At 49.7% G+C, this 20,322-nt stretch overlaps 3 protein-coding genes across 4 annotated transcripts in view; 2 read left to right on the forward strand and 1 right to left on the reverse strand.

Moving 5' to 3' along the window:
* NLK (nemo like kinase) overlaps window positions 1-10,513 on the forward strand; it is a 53,298-nt gene extending 42,785 nt beyond the window's left edge. Inside the window, exons 7-11 of the mRNA XM_084272861.1 lie at window positions 793-894; window positions 4,992-5,078; window positions 6,686-6,884; window positions 8,070-8,163; window positions 8,777-10,513. Of these exons, the coding sequence (XP_084128987.1) occupies window positions 793-894; window positions 4,992-5,078; window positions 6,686-6,884; window positions 8,070-8,163; window positions 8,777-8,831 (537 nt within the window). The 3' untranslated portion in view covers window positions 8,832-10,513. The remainder of the gene's footprint in view (window positions 1-792; window positions 895-4,991; window positions 5,079-6,685; window positions 6,885-8,069; window positions 8,164-8,776) is intronic.
* A 2,020-nt stretch (window positions 10,514-12,533) lies between these two features.
* TMEM97 (transmembrane protein 97) lies at window positions 12,534-16,311 on the forward strand. Of its 2 annotated transcripts, XM_084272976.1 has the most exons (4): window positions 12,534-12,665; window positions 14,045-14,189; window positions 14,650-14,806; window positions 16,147-16,311. In XM_084272976.1, the coding sequence occupies exons 1-4, from the start codon at window positions 12,546-12,548 to the stop codon at window positions 16,172-16,174; spliced, it is 450 nt and encodes a 149-aa protein (XP_084129102.1). In that variant the 5' UTR covers window positions 12,534-12,545; the 3' UTR covers window positions 16,175-16,311. The 2 variants fall into 2 exon arrangements, with proteins under 2 accessions (XP_084129102.1, XP_084129101.1); XM_084272975.1 differs by lacking the exon at window positions 16,147-16,311 and having other exon boundaries at window positions 14,650-15,607.
* Window positions 16,312-16,314: 3 nt separating this feature from the next.
* IFT20 (intraflagellar transport 20) lies at window positions 16,315-18,485 on the reverse strand. Its single transcript, XM_084272978.1, has 4 exons — window positions 18,278-18,485; window positions 17,917-18,002; window positions 17,141-17,244; window positions 16,315-16,726 (listed from the first exon to the last, which is right to left on the reverse strand). The coding sequence occupies exons 1-4, from the start codon at window positions 18,402-18,404 to the stop codon at window positions 16,645-16,647; spliced, it is 399 nt and encodes a 132-aa protein (XP_084129104.1). The 5' UTR covers window positions 18,405-18,485; the 3' UTR covers window positions 16,315-16,644.
* Window positions 18,486-20,322: the final 1,837 nt, after the last annotated feature.

The following is a 20,322-nucleotide window of genomic DNA, read 5'->3' on the forward strand; positions in this document are numbered from 1 at the left end:
ACCGGGTGCTGATCTCACCGCTGACGAGATCCCTTTTTCTGTTTGGGTTTTTTTTTGCTTGACTTCTGCAGGGTGTTTTTGTTCATCCGCTGTAGGGGTGTACTTACACACTTTGGTAGAAATCAGGCTGGACTTGTCTGTTGCTTTCCAAAGTGGAATTGGTGAACAAAGTGTCACTTCATTAAAGTTGAGGCCAGCATTAAATTCAGCATCAGCTTTGCTCTTTTTTCAGTAGCCTTTTGTTTTCTACTCCTTTTCCTTCCTCTGGTGCCAGACAGATGTTTTTTGTAAAGAAATGCTTATTTTCCTCATACATTAGAATTTTTTCTATCGTACCTTCCCACTGTAGTTCTGAGGTTTTCTCCATTTTTCTGCAGTTTTATTCCTCTTGGTGGCAAAAGACACTGTGTAAAGTAGTAGTTGGTACACAATGATATGTTGGTACACAATGCTGACATTCAATTGATAGCATTTGGGGTTTAGAATGTGTAATACATTGTTAGCAGTACTTAATGATTTTCTTAATGATGTAGAATTGACTCAGTAAAATATTTTACTAAAGTAGTAAACAAAAAAAGCTCCCAAACTCGAAAGTTGGCTTCTTCAATGAAATGGCAAATGTTTGTATATGCAGCCTGCTGAACATAAAGGTTAATACTTGTAATTTACTATCTGTAAAATAGTGGGTTTGAACTGATTCATACCTTAAATGTAATTTACGTTAGCTTAAGAGCCTGCTGTCACAGTTACTCTCTGTCTGAGATCTCAAATGTCTGTGTTCTGTACCTGCAGCTGGATCTGATCACAGACCTGTTGGGAACACCATCGCTGGAAGCGATGAGGACGGCTTGTGAAGGCGCCAAGGCACACATACTCAGGGGTCCTCATAAACAGGTAATGCCAGAGCTTGCTGGTCTCTCTGTAGGCTTGGTCATGACAGTCTGTCAGTCAGCCCCATACATCAGGATTTCCTCAGCACAAGGTGCTGCCGCTGCTTTCACTCCTCCAGTGAATTCTCACACTTGTGCTTGGTCAGGCACTTCATCTTGGAGTGTCCCTGCGTGTGGCTGAGGCATCACAGGCAGCTCCGCTGTGGCAGCAGCATGTGCCAGAGGAGCAGCTGCTCAAACTGCTGTTGAGCCAAGGTGGTTTTCCACTACTAGAGCATCTTTCTGGCCTCTGTCCTGTTCCCTTGTTTGGCTTGATAATACAGGGGGAAGTCTCCTTTCTTGAAGCCACAATGTTTTGGTAGGTAATTAAACAGAGATGTGATAATATTGGCAAGAGACATAAATTAAAATTGACAGTGGAGCCCAGAAAGCGCAGGGGGGACTCCAGTACTGACAGGAGCAAGAGTGTTGGAACTGGAAACCACCCGCTACCCAGACCTGCGTTCTGGTAGCTTGTCACCAAAGGATCCCCTCACACATCCATGCACTGACCCCAGCTGCGTGTGGAAGGCTTGGCAGGGTACTGAAAACTGAGATACAGCATCCAACGTAGCTGAAGTAAAAGTTAATTTAAAAAAAAAAAAAAACAAAAACCCAAACAAACCAGAGGAAAAAAGGCAGGCTGATGTCATTATGCTGACTGGACAATAAAAAGGGCAAATGAAACGTGCTGTTAATAGGTAGAAATGCTTATGCAGGGATCCACAGTGTGCTAATAAAGCAGTATGTCTGTCCAGTGTGGTCATTTTTATGGTTGCTAGATAGTAAAAATTAAGAAAATTACTAATAAGATCTAATATATCAGATCTTTCCAGTAGTTAAGTTTGCATCTTTATTTTCTGCATGTTTAAGTAATTTCTCAAATGTCTACTCACAGTAGTAGTTACCATAGAAATGAGCGTTGAATGTATATTCTGCTATATTATTAACAAGTGGGAGTTCTGCCTCCTTGGCACTTTTGATTCATTACATCAAGATGTCTCTATTCCATTTCATGACAGGGTTTTATTTAACATTAATAATAGGAGGATTTCCTTAAGACCTTATCAGTTTTAAAACAAATCAAGTCTGTTTTTTGTGCTGTCACGTGGTAGAAGAGTTGTAAGTTCGAAGCGTCTAGTCCTGCACTTCCAAGGTCTGAGGGGTTTAAAAAAAAAAAAAAGCAGCTTTACAGTGATCAAAGCTGGGAGAAAAACATCCACTGTGCTTATACATGAGAGGATTTAACAGAATACTAATGCATCCAGATACTTTATAGAATACACTGGGTTTAAACTTGATAATTTGATGATCACTCAGCATTTCCAAAGTGCCGCAGTCGTGTGCTTTGGAGCAGTAAGCAGTAAGTCTGGAATCTATTTGTTAGCCTGGTTCCCTTTGTTAAACCAGGTTGTTTTGTTGAGCCTTGACGCAGGTACGAGCACCAAGGCTGTTCTACAAGCCCAACACTCCGTGTCTCCACCCATTCAGTGATGGGAGCTCTAAGCAGCAAGCGATGTGAAACGCTGTACCGAGTTTCCAGCACAGATTGACTGTCCTATCACCACTATGCCATAGGAAATAAACCATGAGCAGTTCACCCTGTGTCTTGTGAGAAAACCACCATCCCTTTCCCACAGTGTGCCGCAGAAGCTGGGCAGGCCCTGGAGCTGGTGTGCCCGTTGGAGTGTGGGGGTACGGGGTGACAGTCCGTCAGGTTGATTTCTTGAATGACGTTTCCCTGTTGTCATCTTCAAGCACACTTCATGTTCCAATGCAAATACAGGGCTTTTCATCCTTGAAAATGGAGATTTCACTGGTTATAAATAGCAGAATGTTACTGGCTTCTTAATTAGATCAATAGGGAGAGAAAGCTGAGGTAGGAACTGGTGATTACTTTGCCGCACAAACTATTTTTAATGGGTGTAGGTGAGCACAGTAGGAGTGAAGGGGTAAAGCAGTTTGCTGCTTTAGGTAAAAATAGATGCGTGCACAAAGTCTCTGGATAAGAAAGCCTCGCCCCGCTGAATGTTGGCATCAGGAGAATTTACATACTGCGTAGACTTCTTCATCAGCCTGGTATTGAACAATTCTTGCTGGGGTCCTTCGTCCTCAGGGAGAAAGGGATCCAGGATGACGCGTGTTACCTGCCACCAGAGCTGACCGTTGGTTCCATGATAAGCAAATCTCGCAGCAAAAGTTTCTACCAGTTTCTTCTGCCCTTGCAGAAGCACTGGCGAGTTTACAGCAGCCAAACAACGTTCATTCATTTGTTTTGCTGAACAGGTAAAAAGCCCCCAGTGCTGCCAGTTGCACACCAGTTAGCACCCTGGGTAGAGGTAGAACCGTTCTGGAAATCCTGTGGATCCATCTGAGTGCACTCTGGGGCTGAATTTGCCAGGGAATGTTGTCCCAGGAACACGCCCGCTGGCTTTCAATTGATTGGTCCCAGTTTATGCAGAACGTCAGAGTCATTTCTGTCAGCCTGGTGGGATGTTCTTCCCACATCTTGGTGGTGATTAATCGCTGGTGCTAGTGCAGCACCCCGTAATTCTTCCTGCCCTAATGGCTCTTCCCAGCACCTCCACGATGGGGATGCTGTGAATCCTCATGGGACTGATGGTTTATTTCCTTGGTGGGGGGAGAAGGAAAAAAGGAAAGAAATTTTAGGTGTATTGGACTTGGAAGTAACATGCTTCCCAATAGGAATTTTCTTGGCAGCAGTGCCTGCCCCAGTACCTCTGGGGCTCTTTTGTCCTTTGGTTGGGGTTTTGATTTCCTTTTTCTGTAAGCCGGTCATTTTGCTTTCCTTTAAGTGTGAAGGCTGAGACTGCCTTTCCCCATCTTATTTTTTGTTTGTTTGGTTGATTTTTTTCCTTCTTCTTGCTCTTTCCCCATCACTCCATGTTATGTGACACTTTATTTATTTGAGGACTAGCTCTAGTGAGCTCTACTGCCTTCCTTTGACCTAAACAGGAATGATGTCAAGCAGGAAAATATTTTACTTGATTTTATTAAGTACCTCTTCCCCCTGTTAGCAGTGTGGGGCCAGGGCCTGTCTTCGCGTTTCCCTGCCGTGGTGGGAACATTTACTCTCGTCCTGAAGAAGATGTTCAGCTAGGCAGTACCTGAAGTTACAAGCTGTGAGATGGAAGCCTCACCTACCCAGTGAAATCCACTTGTCCAGTGGCAGGGCCAGCACTGCGAGGCGAGCTGTGCAATCCCCTGTGTTGCTGTAGGCTCTGGACCTGCCCCCTGGGCCGTGCTGGTGGGGAAGGATGTGGGTTCCCAGGAAGGGCTGGCTGTTGCCCAACTTCCCAGTCTCTCTTAACACAAGTATTCATACCCCAAGGCTTTTTCCCTCTCTACTAAAGCTGGAAGGGTTGGGAACGGTCGGGCTGCTGTGCCTGGGAGTGTGTGGAAAATGGGGAAGGGCGGGAGGAAGAGGATCTTTGTGGGGCTGTCGGGAGCGAGAATCCTGCTGCTGCCGCCAGCTTCTGGGTTGCTCCAGCTTTTTCTAACCATGCGGTTCATGCCCGAGAATGCGCCTTTCCCCCTCCCCCAGCCCTTCAGGCCTTGGTCGTTGGCCTATTTATGTAAAATGCTGTATGCCTGAAGGTCATTTTAATTGTACTGGATGTCACTGCCAGTTAGATATGGATCGCCTGGGTAAGGAAAAGCAAAATAATCCATAATTTGGCAGTGATTGAGATCAAAAAAATGAAATACTGGAAGTGATGCGGTTAATCAGACCCCCATAGCAGCTCAGTTTGCAGTGAGGCCTATATAGAACAATAAAGAAATACATTTAAAAATACAGGTTTGTCCAGGGATTACATTCAAGCAGAGGAAAAACCCAATCTAGTCGTATCTCTGTTAGAATTGCTGATCTTGTGATAGTGATTACAGTCTTGTTGGGAATGCGTTGGGTAGTGCACGTCCTTTTTAACAAGAAGTTTGTCCTTGGTAGCTGTAAAATAATGCATGCTGTAACAGTGTTTTCTTGCTGATGGATCTGACAGGACAACTATCTGTACTTTTCTTTCCCTATTTCCCCTACAGCCATCCCTTCCTGTCCTATATACACTTTCCAGTCAAGCTACACACGAAGCAGTTCATCTCCTTTGCAGAATGTTGGTCTTTGATCCAGTAAGTACAATTTACAGTTATTTCTAATCCTTTTTGTTTTTAACGGGTTGTGTTGTCAGCTGCTTAAATGAATTTTGAGGAAAGGACTGCTTTAACTGGCTTTCTTCTGCACTGTGTTTCAGTACTTCAGGGTATGTAAAAGATTCATCTTATAATTGGTCAATTAATTTCCCCCTGGAACGGGGGTTTCGCATTTAAAATCTAGTGGGCTTTTGAAGAAAGCCACGATAGGGTGAGAAAGATGAGGGTGTTCATGAATCATGCTGTCTTTTCCTAGCTAGGTGTAGGTAGCAGAACATCAGATACTTTGAGGCAGTTCTAATTAGAGACACGTGGGTGTTCATGGTCTCGCAACACACAAAAAATTCCTTCTGCATCCACACAGTCACATAACAGGATCTTTTTCCCACTGAGCATCTGTTTTTCTAATAAAAATTTGCTGCTGTGGATTTTGGATTTCATCTCTTGGGCTTAATGCACAAAACTGTCACCAGAAGATCTGCTGCTGAATCTTCACAGGAAAATCCCTAACGTTTCAAATGGAAAACAGACAAATTGACTGACCTGCAAAGGAGGAAGCTTCCCACTGATGAAGCATTCCGAAGGCAGTACCATCTGTGGGGTTTTTTTTAAACCTAAAAAACATAGAAATGGTAAATCATAATTTCCACTTCAACTTCATTTTTACCCTTTCAAACTCCCTCAGCCCTCAGCACGCTGCTGTGCCCAGCTGACATTTATATCAACGTGGGGGGGGTTAAGGAATCGGGACAATCCTGCGCTGAGGTGATTGTAATTCCATCTGAGAGATGTGTTGGGAAGTGGGACACTTGGGCTGTGCGCCGAGCTTCGCCACGGCTTTTGCGCTGTAACTTGGAGCAAGTAACTTGCTTCTGTTTGTTCCAGTGGGGTTTTGGGGGTTTAATTCACCTGTAACAACTGTTGGAGGCCGAGTACTTTGACTGTGCAGGTGCTTTGGCAGTGTGGAAGGAGCCCTTGGCATTGCAGCCAGTGCTCTGACCACCTTCTGCCCGGTGCTTCCTTTACCACTTCTGTTGGAACTCCATGTGTGAAGTATTTCCCAGAACTGCAGATGCCATACCCTGAATTACTCTGTTATCAGCACAGCTTCAATTTGTGTTTTACTTTAAATATGTACTTAAGGACACATTAAACACAAAAAAAAAGAAGGGGGTTTGTAGAGTACAGACCTGCAGAATGACGTATCTGTTAACATTCAGTTGGGCTTATTTTGATTTGTTGTAGGATTCGAGATTTTAAGTTTAGCTGGAGAACGTAATTATTGAAAAACACGGTTCTAAAATCGTTTGTGAAAGTCGCGTTAGCAGCATTTTCTGTCGTTAGCAGCATTTTCTGTCGTAGCTGTGGCAGTGGAAGGTCAGTGTCATCGGCAGTGCTGCTTTTTTAAGGACAATCTTCCCCCTGGTGGCAGCGATCGCGGATCTCAGGCGTTTCCCAGCCTGAATCTAATCCTAGGAACCTATTCCGAGATAACTGAGGAGTGAGGATTCTTCAAAGCCTCTGAAAACATCCTAACCGTTGTCTTTTTTTCTCTCTCCTTATTCTCTTTGAATGCTTTATTTCAGTCCAAAAGAATCTCCGCTAAGGATGCCTTAGCTCACCCCTACCTGGATGAAGGGCGGTTGCGATACCACACTTGTATGTGTAAATGTTGCTTTTCCACATCCACTGGCAGAGTTTATACCAGTGACTTTGAACCCATCACCAACCCCAAATTTGACGACACTTTCGAGAAGAACCTCAGTTCCGTTCGGCAGGTGAAAGGTGAGTCGGGGTTCACCTCCGCGCCCGCGTTTGGCTTCCCGCTCCGTCCTCCCGTGGCGTGTGGTTTGGGTGTGCAACAGCTGCTTGTGAATGTCCTGGCATCGTGCAGTGCCATGTGTGTGCACTGGCACGCAGAATTCTGCTGGCTCCAGGTGTGAACAGCGTTGTTCTCTGACGCCGGCGCTCTCCTCGGGCCTCTTCTGTTGAGGGGTTGCACCAGGAGGGAGAGGGAAACCGCGCAGGGGGACTCAGTGAGGCTCAGCAGTCTTGTTCTCCTGCTTTGCTTCCTGCGGCCCGTCGCAGTCTGCTCACGCAGATGCATGTGTGCCAGGTGCCTTCACAGCAGCTCAGTCAGCGGGGCCAGGCTGTGTCCCTGCCCAGAGCACTGAGGCTGCGTGTCACGTCACGCTGTCAGGAGAGAATCAGTCCTGCTGCCGGGGACGGGGAGCCACGGCTGCCGCGGGTTCCTGTGGGCCAGCAGTTCCCATGTGGCACTAGAGATGTGCAGCCCAGCTCCACTGTAGCAAACAAGCCCCAAACTGGACTTTGTTTCTTTTGACATGGGATGTGGCCAGGAAAGGGGCCCTTTATTAGAGCTGTGCAGTGGGAGGAACAGTGGGAGGGCCTCAGGTTCTGTTCCACTCGAGCATCTCGAGAGGAAGATGTGGAAAAGGAACATGTTCCCTCAGCAGCTCCTACCAACTCATTCAGCCATGTGGGACAGGGATTCTCCATGATGTTGCCACAATAACAGGACCCACTTTCAGTAGATGCTGCCCTTGCAATTCTGAATTTCCCCTGTATAGGTCCTGTTCTCTTTTGATGCTGTCACTCCCTCTGTTTCCCTCCTCTTTGGCCATCACACATTCAAATTGAGTTCAGGTTGAGAACTCTTTGTTTTCCCAGAAGTTACACCCCAAAATTGGGATTTAGTCTGAACCTGGTTATGATCAGTTCGGCGTTAGAGCGGTGACCAGGGCTCTGTTCTAAACACATGTATTTCAGTTCTGTGGGACTTACAAGGTGCAGCATCAGGTCAGATGTAGGGAAGCTCCTAGGGAGTCTCCTTACTGAAACGTAGGAAAAGAAAGGAAGCTGCCGTTTCCTCCTCCAGTCTGTGTTGCATTGTCCTGAAGCAAGAGGTGTTAACGGAACGTTGTCTTTATATTTTCCTCCTGTGTGCAGAAATAATTCATCAGTTCATTTTGGAACAGCAGAAAGGAAACAGAGTGCCTCTCTGCATCAACCCTCAGTCTGCTGCTTTTAAGAGCTTTATTAGGTAACTGTATGTAATCACTTCTGATCTTCATTCACATTTCTTACTAGTACAGAATTCACACCTCCAAAATGTTGTTGTGTTTTAAGTTACTGAGGGTAGGAGAGGCCTGCAGGTAACTCCTGCAGACAAGGACCTTACGCCACGTACGGTGACGTCCCCAAAGGGCAGTTACGAACTGTTCCGGCACCTGAGTGAAAGGTGCAAAAGCTCCGAGCCGTGGTTCTGCCTCTAAGTAACTAGTCAGGCTGAAAATCAGAGCTGCAAGCCTGGCAGGTGAGCTCTGGTTGCAGAACTGCACTGCCAGAAGGCAAAAAGTAACGACTTGTAGATGAAGACTCGTTAACAAAATAAGTAGATAAGCAATAAGTATAGCCCTTTGGTAAAATAAGTAGGTAAATATAGAACATATATATATATAAGTAGCAAAATAAGTAGGTAAGCTATAAGTATAGCAAAATACTCGCTGTCCGTGGTGGTAGTGCTGTCGGGGGGTTGGGGTTGGGGTTGGGGGGGGTTGTGTTTCCCCGAAACGTTCGTTACCGGTAGCGCATTAATTTCTGGCCCATGAGCTCTTGCAAATGAACACTGATTTTCTGTATCGCCTGCCTTCCAGTTCCACGGTTGCTCAACCATCTGAGATGCCGCCATCTCCACTGGTTTGGGAATGAAGTGGAAGATAATATACTACTGAAGATGTAATGTAGCTTTCCACTGGAGTCTGGGATTTGCAATTCTGGAGGTTAATCATGCTTGTACTGTAATTTTACTAATGAAGTTTTAAATTAACAACCACTACTTGTACAATATGAATAATATTTAGAAATGTACTAGACTTTTAATCTTGTAAAGTGGTTGTGCTTTTAGAAGAAAATATTTTACCCAGAGTTGCACGTGTTTTATGAATTCTAGTGCAGCTGTGATGGCTCAGCTCAGAACAAACAGAATTGAACCAAATTTGGGGAGGTTTTTCCTTTTTTTCCTTTTTTTTTTTCCTTTTTTTTTTATTGAAGTGAGATTGTACAAAAAGATAGACGTACATTTTGATATTGAGCCATTCCTGAAGATTTTGGGTTTTCTAAAACTAAGGAATACAGAAAACTTGACTGCGACCAATCATGAGGTCACGTCAGATGACAGTGACCCCAGGAAGTGGGCATGTCACCTGATGATCCAACCCTATAAATAGCTTCTCACTAGAGCTGTGATGGTGATGTGTGCTGTTCTAAAATCAAATGTTGTGAGTAGAGAGAATGAGTTTGTGACTAGGAGAGACTAAACTTCTGTTTCCTTACCCAGTATAAATATATATATATATTTAATCTATTTTTATTAGAAGTTTTTCTGCTCTTTCTTACATAAAACCCCCCAGCATGCATCTTCTATGTGTGTAAATAATTCCATTTATGGGCTAATTTCAGAGATCCCTGACATCATTGCTGTATAGAGAGAAACTAGCTTGCACATTTTAGGTCTGTGAAATTTTGTGAGAACTTTTTCCTGCACTGGACAGTTGAGAGAAAAAAAAAAAAAAACAAAAAGCAAAAAAAAAAAAAAAGCACATAGGGAATTATGTTAATTGTGTTCGTGTCCTTAGGCAAAGCTGTGGAAGTCTTGAAATGTCACAGTAGTAAATAACTTTTATTACTTTTTGGCTAATTCTTTTTCTGTTGGAACACTGAATTCTGTGCATATGTATATATGAACACAAATTGAAGGCCTCTACCTCCTGGAGTATACAACTTGGTTTGTTTACCTCCACATGATTTTTTTTTTTTTTTTTTTTTAAGTTCAGTGTGGAGACTTGAAACTTGAATGTCCGTTCCAACTTTTATATTTAAAACAAGACTAGAAAATTGAAGACTGTTTTTCACCTGTACAAAGAAAAATACTAAAGGGTAGTCTTAAAATTTGAGCATTGGTCTGGAGAAAAACCGTGGTGTTTGTTATGGACAATTAACTGTTAAAGTTATTGTAAGTTATCTGTATTTAGCAGAGTATTTTCAACAAGAGTGATCTGAGCTGAAATTGGAGACTATTAGTAAGTTATGTTTGGAAGTTTTAACTTCAATGAAGTAATTATTTGCTGTGAAAGAGACAAACATTGAATAACTGAACAAAGATGGTGCAATATCTTTGTTTTTTATGAGGCTCCTGAGAATAAAACCAACTGAAGCATTTCGATTCACTTGAATGAGAAACATGTTTAAGTAAAAGAGCCCCAGAAGACACTGGTATGAAAGGTAAAATCTCAGAGGTTGGTCCGTTAATGTGGCACACTTGCTGGTCACTTTGTAAAATGTAGATTTGAAGTACAGTGGTGAAAACATTAAATGTGACATTTGACAAAGAAGTGGCGTTCTCTTTCCTTCCTGCCTGGTCTCCCCCCTGTCCTTAGCAATTCCTGGGGTGCTACAACCCAGATTAAGTACTGCCTAAAAGAATACATGTAAAAGAGTTTGGAGCATCCGGGTTTGGGCACAGTTTTGATTTTCACACCCTCATGTGTGCACACACATAGATACAGGCACGTATGTATGAACTCTGAAACAAACAGGCATGTACTCCTTAAGCTCCATCCTGGATAAAGGCAAAACCTGCTGATTAAATCAGAACAAGCGATTGACTTGCACTTTCTTGGGAGCTGAAAGGCATCCACTCCAGCATGGGTTTCACGTAGTTTGCAAAGCTCACGTCATTTTTTTCAGCATAAACATTTTCAGTGTTTCTGTAGTCCTTACACAGAGGTCCCAGCGTGCAGGGGTGTGCCAGAACACGGCCAAAAATGTTCAGGATTTATGAATATGGCCTTTCTAACGATCAGACAAGTCAATGTGCATAGTTGGAGCCTTCAGACCTCAGAAATAGACTGATAAAGGCTCTCAGCATGTGCTCCCTTGCCGGGGCTGGCACAGATGCTGTTCATGACTCAAGTATGTGCTGCCTCTTCATACCTCCCCACTGTTACGAGCTAAACTTTGTGTTTTAGAACCAGTGGTGTCATTGTTGCTTCATGGTTGTCTGTTGCTGAAGCAGCTGCCACTAACTCGCTGCCATTCACTTCACCAGCTGATTCGAGTCTCCTTCAGCACGTGGCTGTGGCACAAATGAGCAGTTGAGTTGTTGGATCTTCTTTTGCTGACAGTTCCACCAGGCCCTGAGCACACAGTGACACAACCAGCAAGGGCTGCTTCACGCGTCGGTGCTGATTTGGGAGTGACTGCTTGGGGTCTGTGGGTGAATCTCCTGCACAGGCACAGAAAGAACAAAACATCTTTTGGACATTCACCTTTCAGGGTGTCGTCAAAGCAGCGTGGGCAGGGCCCTGTGAGTCACTGGAACTGCCACAAGGTGTAACTACTGCTGTGTGTGCAAAGACAGACCCCGATGCTGGCAGCGTTTCCTGTCGCCTCGACTGCATTTTACATGTTTAATGTAAATCAGTTATGAGGAAGGTGAGAGCTCGAGAGCAAAGACAGTTCCATTGCTAACGTGGGGACACGGCGTGTGCACTGAGAGTGACCCAGACGTGAGGCGAGCAGGAGAGCTGCTTTCTGTCCCAGGGAGGGTCAGTCTGGCGTGTGGTTTTCAGAGCTGTGTTGTAATCAGGTTTAAGCTCTGCTGGGATCGATGTCAAATGAATTACAGGCTGAGATCGTAAGGCTGAAGCTCTCTAAAGGCAGTTTCTGCATCTCCCTTTATTGACTGTGCTGTGAGAGAACAGAAGCAGAGTGCAAAGAATAGCACCAATGGTGGAAGGAACATCCCAATAGGTGAAGGTCTGATGCTTGTGTGTGTTGTGGAGGTGATGCAGGGGGCTAAACACCGCCAGCCACGGAAAAGGTGCTGAGATGCCTCTCCTGCTGTAGGGCGAGATACGACTGAAATCGGTTAATCTGTGAAATGCGTTTCTCCTCCAGCCGGTTCACCAGTGGCCGGCCAAGGGCTGGGTCTGCTCCGCGGGCAGCGGGTTCTCTGATCATCCCCTGACCCCCTGTCTCGGTAACAGAGACCGGGGCTGGTTGTGACTCTCCCAGATCCCTCCCTCCCGCGGTGCAGGCGCCGTGCGCCGGGTCTCGCGCGCCGCGACTTGCGGCCGGACCCGCCTGAGCCCCGAGGCCGGGGCCAGGATCCCGCGGGGCGGAGAGGCCGCGATGCCCCCGCGGCAGCGGAGCGCGCCCTGGCCAGGGGGGCAGCGGCGGGGGACGGGGCGGGCGGGGCCGCTGCGAGCGGGGAACTCTGCGGCCCAGCCCCTCCCGAGCGGCCCTGGCAGCGGCGGGGCGGTACCGGGGCGTGAGGGGCGGTGCGGGAGCGGGTGCGGCGCGAGGGGGCGGGGCCAGGGGGTGGGGGCGGCGCGCGGAGCGGCACGCGGGGAGGGCACGGCGATGGCGGCGGGGCCGCGCTGGCGGGAGCGGCTCTTCGCCCTCTACTTCTTCTCGCACATCCCCATCACGCTGCTGATCGATCTGCAGGCGCTGCTGCCCGCCGGGATCCACCCGCAGGGCGTGAGCACCCCTCGGCGGGGCGGGGGGCGGGCGGGAGCGCGGGGCCGAGCTGGGCCGGGGTCACTCGGCGCGGGGGGTTTGAAGGGACGCGGCCGCCGCGGAGCCGCCCGCCCGACCTGGCGGGGACGCCGGTTCCGCCGGGCTGAGAGGGGGGAGGGAGAGGGGCGCCCGAGAGTGCTGGCGGCGGCCCGGAGCGGAGCGGCCACGCGTGCTGGCGCGGGCTCCGCGCTGCGGGGAGCCCCGGCCCCGGGAGGGAAGCGGCGGGCTCGGCAGCCCCGCGGCTGTGACGGCCTTCCTCTCCCAGCCGGGCGGCGTGCGGGGCCGTGTGCGGGGCAGCCTTCGGTGGGGTACCGCAGGCCCCAGGGAGTCTCTGGGGCCGGCCGCCGGCACAGCGGGCGCGGTGTCCGCAGGGCCGCGCTGGTGGCTCCGTAAGCCCGATGGGCCTCGTGCCCCCGCCGGAGCCGGAGCCGAGTTGTTCCCGCCCGGCCCCCGGCGCCAGAGAAAGTCTCTGGTGTGTCGGGGTCGAGTCCGCTGCCGTGAGACGGCCGCGGTACCCGAGCCAGAGGAACGGATGGGAGGATGGAAGGCGAGCAGCTCGGCTGCTGCCATTGGGATGGGACCGGCCGTAAATTCCTAGATGAGCTTTGCCATGAGCAGATTAGAGCTTTGCCATCGGAATTGCCCCAGGAATTGCGCTATTAAATAGAGACACGTTTCACTTAATAGTTAACCAGCAATCTCAATACATATCTCTCCGCTCAAAGTCCACCGTGCAGCCATGCTGGAATTTACATTTCTGTCATGGAGACTAATTGCAGCTCGGGAGCCAGGATTCTCCTGTGGAGCTGTTTGAGCAGCGGCCACCGGCTGCCAGCCCTGGGACCCGACCGCGTGATGAGCTCCTGTGCTGCCCAAGGCCTTGGGGACGCCCGTGGGTGCAGCTCCCGTGGGGTCACCTCCTGCTTAGACATGGGGCCTACAAGTGTTTGCGACACTGAGCTGGCACTGGGAGGGGCACAAAGAGGGAATAACCTGTACTGATGTCGAGGTGCAGATTCGTTGTGGTGCCGGCTTTTTCTGGTAGGAAAGGAAATAATCTCAGAAAATAGTCTTTGCAAAACAGCTGCGCTTAATGCTGTAGGAACCCTAAAACTGCCCGCAGTGCAAACCCACTCAGCTTAACAGAAAGGGTCCGTTGCTTCGAAGACTTGAGAAGCTTGGTGCCCCTTGGGACTGAACTGTGGCACGAAGCCTCATGCACCGAGGTGGTTTTCCCACCACAGGGGTGCTTCGTGTGACCGCCTGACAAGAGTCATGTTTTTTCCACTGCCGTGGCTGATGTTCAGTGTGTTCACCTGTTGTTTGCTCTTTTCCTGAAGCTGACAGAGTTGTTGGAGTGGTATGTGACCACCTTCAGAGACCCCCTGATGCTCCAGCCACCAGAGTGGTTCAAGGCGTTTGTGTATTGTGAAGCCTTCCTGCAGTTGCCTTTCTTCCCTGTTGCAGGATACGCCTTCCTGAAAGGTTGGTATAAAACCAGTGTGAGGATGGGCCCGTGCAGCATCTCTGCCTAATGTTCATTTTCCTCTGTCATGGCGAGTTCTCAGAAAGCAGCTTCAAATACGGTCTTTTGGATACAGACCCGTGGCTACAGGCCCTTTCCCACTGCAGTCAGTTACATGCAACCAGCATCAGTGTTTGATGTCTGGCACGTTTCCAGGGTAGATGAAGTTCTGGGTCAAGCCTGTGTGCTCTTTTTGTTACTTTAGAACTCTCCTGACCACACCACTGTTCTGAATTCCCACAGAAGTGGGTAATTTTCCTGGGTTGCTACCAACAACTTTTGTTTTTTTCCTACCACCTGTTTAAGGTGACTCAGGGCTTCCCCTGTTGGAGCGGTTACCGATCTGTTTCATTTAAATGCCACCGAATTTTGCTGGCTTCAAACTACTCAATTATTTGTTTGCTTTTTGCTTCTGCCCAGGCGGGTGCAGGTGGATAAGGACTCCTGCCATCATCTACTCCACCCACGTGGCTACCACGCTGTTGGCCATCCTCGCGCACGTCCTGTTCCACGACTTCTCGAAGTCCGAGCTCTTGGGCCCTCGGACGCTCCACGAGCGCCTGACTCTGCTGTCCGTGTACGTGCCGTACCTGCTGATTCCGCTTCTGATCCTTTTTACTATGCTCTACAACCCCTACTACAGACACCCTGAGAAAAGGAAAAGGAAGTAGCCCGCTGCGGCGGTTGTAAGCACAACACTCGCACTGGTTTTGGTTCAAACCCTCTGGGATAAACGTGTCTTGTGGTGTTGCCAGAGCATCTGGCTCTTGCAGGGAAAATCTGAATTGGTTTTTGAGTTTACAGCTCCCTCTCCTTGTCAGGAATGGCTTTGGGAGGCACCTGTGCTGGTGATGCCCCAGAGCTTCTGGGTGTGGGCAGGTGAAGGGGCCTCACTCTTCTCCCACCATCCGCTCTGTGTGGTGGGTCCATCACTGGGAAATGAGCTTTGACCTGTTTCTGTGCGATGTGGGGGAGGGGAGGAACCACAGCAGATGCTTTTCTTTCTTTTTCTAAGATGACTGTTAGAAAACCACTTCAGCAAGAACTTTGTCTTCCAAGAGCATATTCTGCAAAATCCCTCCTGCCTGTGTCCAGATTTGCAAAGCTGTGCTTTTGAAACATCTCAGATTGCATCACCGGCCTTTGCTTCCTCCTTCCTTTAAAATTTCTCTTTCCTTTGCTCTGCTTCAATTTTGCCTAATCATGAATGTCTGATCAGCGGTGAATGTGCCCAGACCTGGGTTTCCAAATGCCCGAAGTGAACTCGGACAGTAAGCAACTTCCTACACGATTCTGAAGTACTACAGGAATTCTAACCAAGGATTTGTAAACTTCTCCCTTTCATGAAATCACTAAATAAATAACTAAACGCATGAAACCGTGTTTAATCTTCTTCAGGGAATGACTGGAAGGAACTTAAAAGGTTCATGTGATCATAGGTAGTTCCCATGGTAAGGACCTGGGTAAATCGCAGCAACTAGAACCCACCATGGAGGGAAAGGCTGGGGTGGTTGGGTGTTCCCTGCACTCTGAGCTGCCAGGGTCAGATTGCACAAGGCTGTGGGTCCCCGTCACTTCCTGGCTATAAACTCTTCACAGGCTGTGAAGAGATGGGCAGTGAGACAGATGTGAGCTGCCTGTGCTCGGCTTCAGCACGAGGCTCGAGTCCGCAGCACAGGCATCCAGCTTCTAAGTGTCACAGCCGTGTTTATAGTCTGTGTACACTCCCAGGGTCAGGCTGCGCTTACAGAGGTTTGTCTTGTGGGCTGGCAGTCTGGACTAGTGATGCTCGTGGAAGAGCTCAGCCCCAGCCCCTTTCTGCTCCATTTTCTGCTTTTTTTGGGTCTGGAATTGGTCCATTCAGTTACCCTCAAATTTCTGTGCCTTTTCCCCTAACTTTTGTTTCCTTTAATACAGGAAAAATAATCAGTTCAACAGAGACTGAAGTTACCTGCTGCTTCTGTGCCTTTACAGACAAGAGAAATAGCACAAAATAGAGGAAACCCCCTGAGCCCATCCAGGGAGTTATACACTCTCAAGCTCAAAAGTAACGTAGCAGAAGCATCTCATTCTGGTGTAGCCATAAAGTCTGAAAACAATAATTTATTTCCTGATTTCTTTGGAAGAGCTGTACAATTCAAAAAGTGAGTGCCACAGCATTAGTATCAATTCAACTATAATTAGAACTACCGATTGTACAAAATTTTTATAAAATCAAAGGACAGAACAGTCTTTCTGCCTGTTAGAAAGCCGCCTTATTGCCACTCGTAGTGTAACTTGCACAGAATTAAGAGACGTTTCCATTTGCACAAACCATCTCAGTCACACACAGTGAAAAATTGCATATTTCTGGAATTCTCAAGATGCTGGAATGGTCAGGTTTCTGAGTTAGTTTGGTTTTAATCCTAAAATCCTCTATTTCTGAAAAATGAATTGGTCAATGAATTCGTTCTGGTCTGCTTCAATCTTACACAGAGTCTCGTACTCTATTCGGTACCTGAAAGAGAGAAAAGGAAGGAAAAAAATGTTACCAGCTACATCCAGTGCATGTGAGATGGTTTAGTACAACCTTCGCTGGCCTGTGCCGAAGGGAATTTGGGCTACATGTTCTGATGTGCCTCTGCATGCCCAGACCTGTGGCAGCTTTTAAGTTTTATTCATCCCTTCACTGTGTGGTTTCATGCCGACTCCATTCATTTAGCCCCAAGGTCGGCAGAGATGAACCATTACTCTCAGGTTAAGTGTAGGCATGTGGCTGTGCGTGGTTCCACGTGTGCTTTGGGCAGGAGCAAAGCCCTTGGCTGCAGGCGCGCTGCTTGGACAAGCTTAGGATGGTGTCCTACAGCCAGCAGATGCGAGACTGCCCTTCCCGCCCAGGCGATGCCCCAGGAGCCTTTAACACACAACTCACCTTTCCAGCTGCATCTTTTTCTCAGCTATTAAAGCCCGAAGTTGCTGTTCCTGAGCTTCCCTTTGCTTTGCTATAGACTTCAGCAGATTCCGCGCGCCGATGGCCTGTCAAGAGAGGACAGTCAGCAATGCAGCCGTATCGGGACTGCTTCATTGTTTTAGCCCATCACTACTCGTGGGTTGATTCTGAGGTGTTCCAGCTGTTCACTCATAACATCCCGAAACACAAGTCACCAACTGCTCTGGAAATACAACCCAATCTCTGGTGAACAGTCCTACAGACAGATAATTTTTTCCCCTAAAACAAATAGGGAAAACTCGCCTACAATCACACACTAAGCTTTCATCTCTATTCCCACTCTAACTCGTGAAAGAACCGGGTGCTGCTGGGGGATACGCAGAGATACATAAGGAGGAGTTCAAAGACAGCTGTGGAGCTGTTCATTGACCTGGTCTTCAGAAAGCCCTCCCATTTCTCCTCCTCCCAGAGCCTCTTGAGGACAAAATTCTACTAATAGAAGGAGCGATTGGAAACATGTAGGTTGTATTTGTGTGTGAACACAGAGATAAGGTGCAGCTGGGCTGTTAAGCGCAGGAGTGGACAACACACCGCGTGCTGGGCCAAGCCTTGTAGGCATTTGGGGGATTAAGAACCCCACACCCTCGCTCGTGGACGGACAGCGGTAACGCCACAAAGTGCCTGGGTGAGACCACGGAGTGCGACTGTGCCGTCGGGGAGGGATGGAACCGGGTGCCCGTGCGCAGCAGGGGCTGTACCTTCATCTTCTCACTTTCAGCAGCTTTTGCCAGTTGATCAACGAGTTCGATGAGGCCGCCCACAACCTTCTGAAACTCCGCTATTCCTGCAAAGGAGAAAAGCAAAGCGAAGTGACGCTGGAAACACCCCCGGGCCGCCACCGCCCGTTCCTCTCGGGGCAGCTCACCAAGCGCGGCCCGGGGCAGGCGGGGCAGAGTCCTGATCAGGGCCCAGCCCTGATCCGGGCCCAGCCCTCCCAGCCCCGCTCCGGGCTGCAGCTCCGCGCGAACCGCCTCGTCCTGGAGGGCGCCGGCCCGCCCCCCCGCCCTGCCCGCCGGGGGTCCCGGGCCCAGGGGTCGCCCCCGCCGCCCGCCGACTCACTGTCCAGGAAGGCCCCACACTCCTCGCGGAGCTGCGCCGTCTGCTGCGCCACGGCAGGGTCCAGGACCCGCAGCTTGTTCAGCTCGTCGAAGTGCAGCCCCGCCGCGCCCAGAGCCGCCTGCTCCATCTTCCGCAGCGGGCGCGGAGCGATCCCCCCGCCGCCGGCCCGGCCCTGCCGCCGGCCCGAGCACCAGTCACTTCGCGGCCCTGCGGCGGGGCGGGCTGGGAGCTGTAGTCCCGGCGGGGCCAGCTGGAAGCGCTTCCGGGTCGCTGGTTCCCAGCGGGGCGCAGAGGAAATGAGCTCAGCCGGGGCCGCGGGGCGGCCGAGCGAGCGAGTGACTGGGCGAGTGTGGGGCCGCTGCTCCCGGTGCCGCGGGCGGTGTGTGTGCCGCGCCGGGGCCGCCTCTCTCCGCTTTTCCAGGTGCCAGGCCGGGCCCAGGGAGGAAGCGCCCCGGCGGGAAGGCGGCCGGCGTGCGGGCCCCGGCGCTGGGGCGGGCGGAGCCCTCTCCGCGGACGTGCCCCCGGTGCGTAAGGCCGCGCGGCGCGGCCCGGGTCTGATGGCAGCGGACGCCGCGCAGCTCCGGCCCGCGCGGGCCTGGCGGGGGTCGCGCCGCGGCGGGGCCGGGGTGACCGAGGGGCCTCTCGGTTCGGCTGGGGAGCTCGGGCCGGGGGTGGGGGTCGGGTGCGCCCCGCAGCCGCCGAGCGCTTCCTTCCCCCGGCAGTCGCAAAGGCGGGCGGGGAGGGGCGCCGGGAACTCGCCGCATTGAGCGGTAGTTAAAGGCTGCCGCTCTTCACGGCGAGAGCCTCGCGGCTTACTGGTCAGCGAACGCGTTGGAGGCGGCACCGGCTCCCTGAGTGGCAGAGCTGCGGGAAAACGCGGCTCTGGTGATGCGCTGGGGAGCTCCCGCTGCTCGGGACTTCCACCTCCCTCAGCCTGGCCGTCTTCAGACACGGGCTCGTGTCCTCGGGACGGGACTGCGGGGAAGAAGTGAGATGGGACATTGAGGATGGGTGTGCGGACCCGAGGCGTTTCTGCTGTTAACTGTGAGACAAGGCGCAGTCCCTTCTGCCCTCGGTTTACTTATGATGGGAGAGGTGTTTACTGTTGCCGATCACAAGTACACCAAGGCCTGTGTGGTAGCAGTGCCTGGACAACGTCAGACCGATGTCACTGTAACCCTTACTTAGCTGCTTTGCTTGAGCGATGCACTTACAGAACACCATGACCGTAACACACGAGTTTTGGTTGCTGCTGTCTGCTCGCAGTCAGGAGTTACTGCTCTGGGCAGCTCTGCATGTCGTGTGCAGCTGCCTTTGGCTTCGATTTGCTCATGCACTGCTTGAGTTGGGTGATGTAGTTGGAAAAAACTCCGCCGTGCCCAGGTGTTGGCTGAAGCTTCTGTTGTGTTCTGTGGTGATTAATCGGAAGTGAAATAGTGGCTGCCAGTGGGAGTGCCAGTTAAAGCATTCCTACATGAGGAGTTTGGCACTGAAATTCTTTGAATTGCTTTGTGTCTTGATGATCTGCTCAATATGTGTATTGCTTGTTATTTAGTAAGGATCGTAGTGTTTGCTTTATTAGAATGATTGAGTTAGGAACGCAGAATAATGTTGGGTTAGGTGGTGTTCTAAGCTCAGTAGTTGCTTAGTGCGCTGCGATTTTAAGGTACTGCCTGTAGCTGCCAAGTAAGCTGCAGATGGCTGGCTGTGGGGTTTCTCTGCTGAAAGCGAGGTGGGAGGGAAGAGGGAGGTAGGAAGAATACCAGTATAATTAGCAGGTTACTGTACTTATAAAAGGTTACCCGCCTGCCACAGGCACAGGACAGAGAAGGGAGGAGATATTTGTTGACTGTCAAGAGTTTTTAAAAACAACAGCAAAACAGCAACAGTACTTGTTAGGAGGCGGGTAGGTGAGAATCCTGCACGTGTACTTTTCTGGTGAAAGAACTTCAGATCCAGCCCCTTAGGTTCATTCTTTCATTCATACCCATTTTGAACTTATTGTTGATGGAAGGATAGGCATAGGCAGAAGGAAGCAGTGAATG

Source organism: Gallinula chloropus (genome assembly GCF_964237585.1).
Source record: "Gallinula chloropus genome assembly, chromosome: 19".
In the NCBI taxonomy this organism is placed as follows: domain Eukaryota; kingdom Metazoa; phylum Chordata; class Aves; order Gruiformes; family Rallidae; genus Gallinula; species Gallinula chloropus.

Bases quoted from the DNA above. Each gene is read 5' to 3' on its own strand.
- TMEM97 (XM_084272975.1), top strand. From the start codon at position 12,546: ATGGCGGCGGGGCCGCGCTGGCGGGAGCGGCTCTTCGCCCTCTACTTC. The intron at 12,666-14,044 runs GTGAGCACCCCT...CTTTTCCTGAAG, and splicing joins CCGGGATCCACCCGCAGGGC to CTGACAGAGTTGTTGGAGTG. The intron at 14,190-14,649 runs GTTGGTATAAAA...GCTTCTGCCCAG, and splicing joins AGGATACGCCTTCCTGAAAG to GCGGGTGCAGGTGGATAAGG.
- IFT20 (XM_084272978.1), bottom strand. From the start codon at position 18,404: ATGGAGCAGGCGGCTCTGGGCGCGGCGGGGCTGCACTTCGACGAGCTG. The intron at 18,003-18,277 runs GTGAGTCGGCGG...TCTCCTTTGCAG, and splicing joins GTGTGGGGCCTTCCTGGACA to GAATAGCGGAGTTTCAGAAG. The intron at 17,245-17,916 runs GTACAGCCCCTG...CTCTCTTGACAG, and splicing joins CTGAAAGTGAGAAGATGAAG to GCCATCGGCGCGCGGAATCT.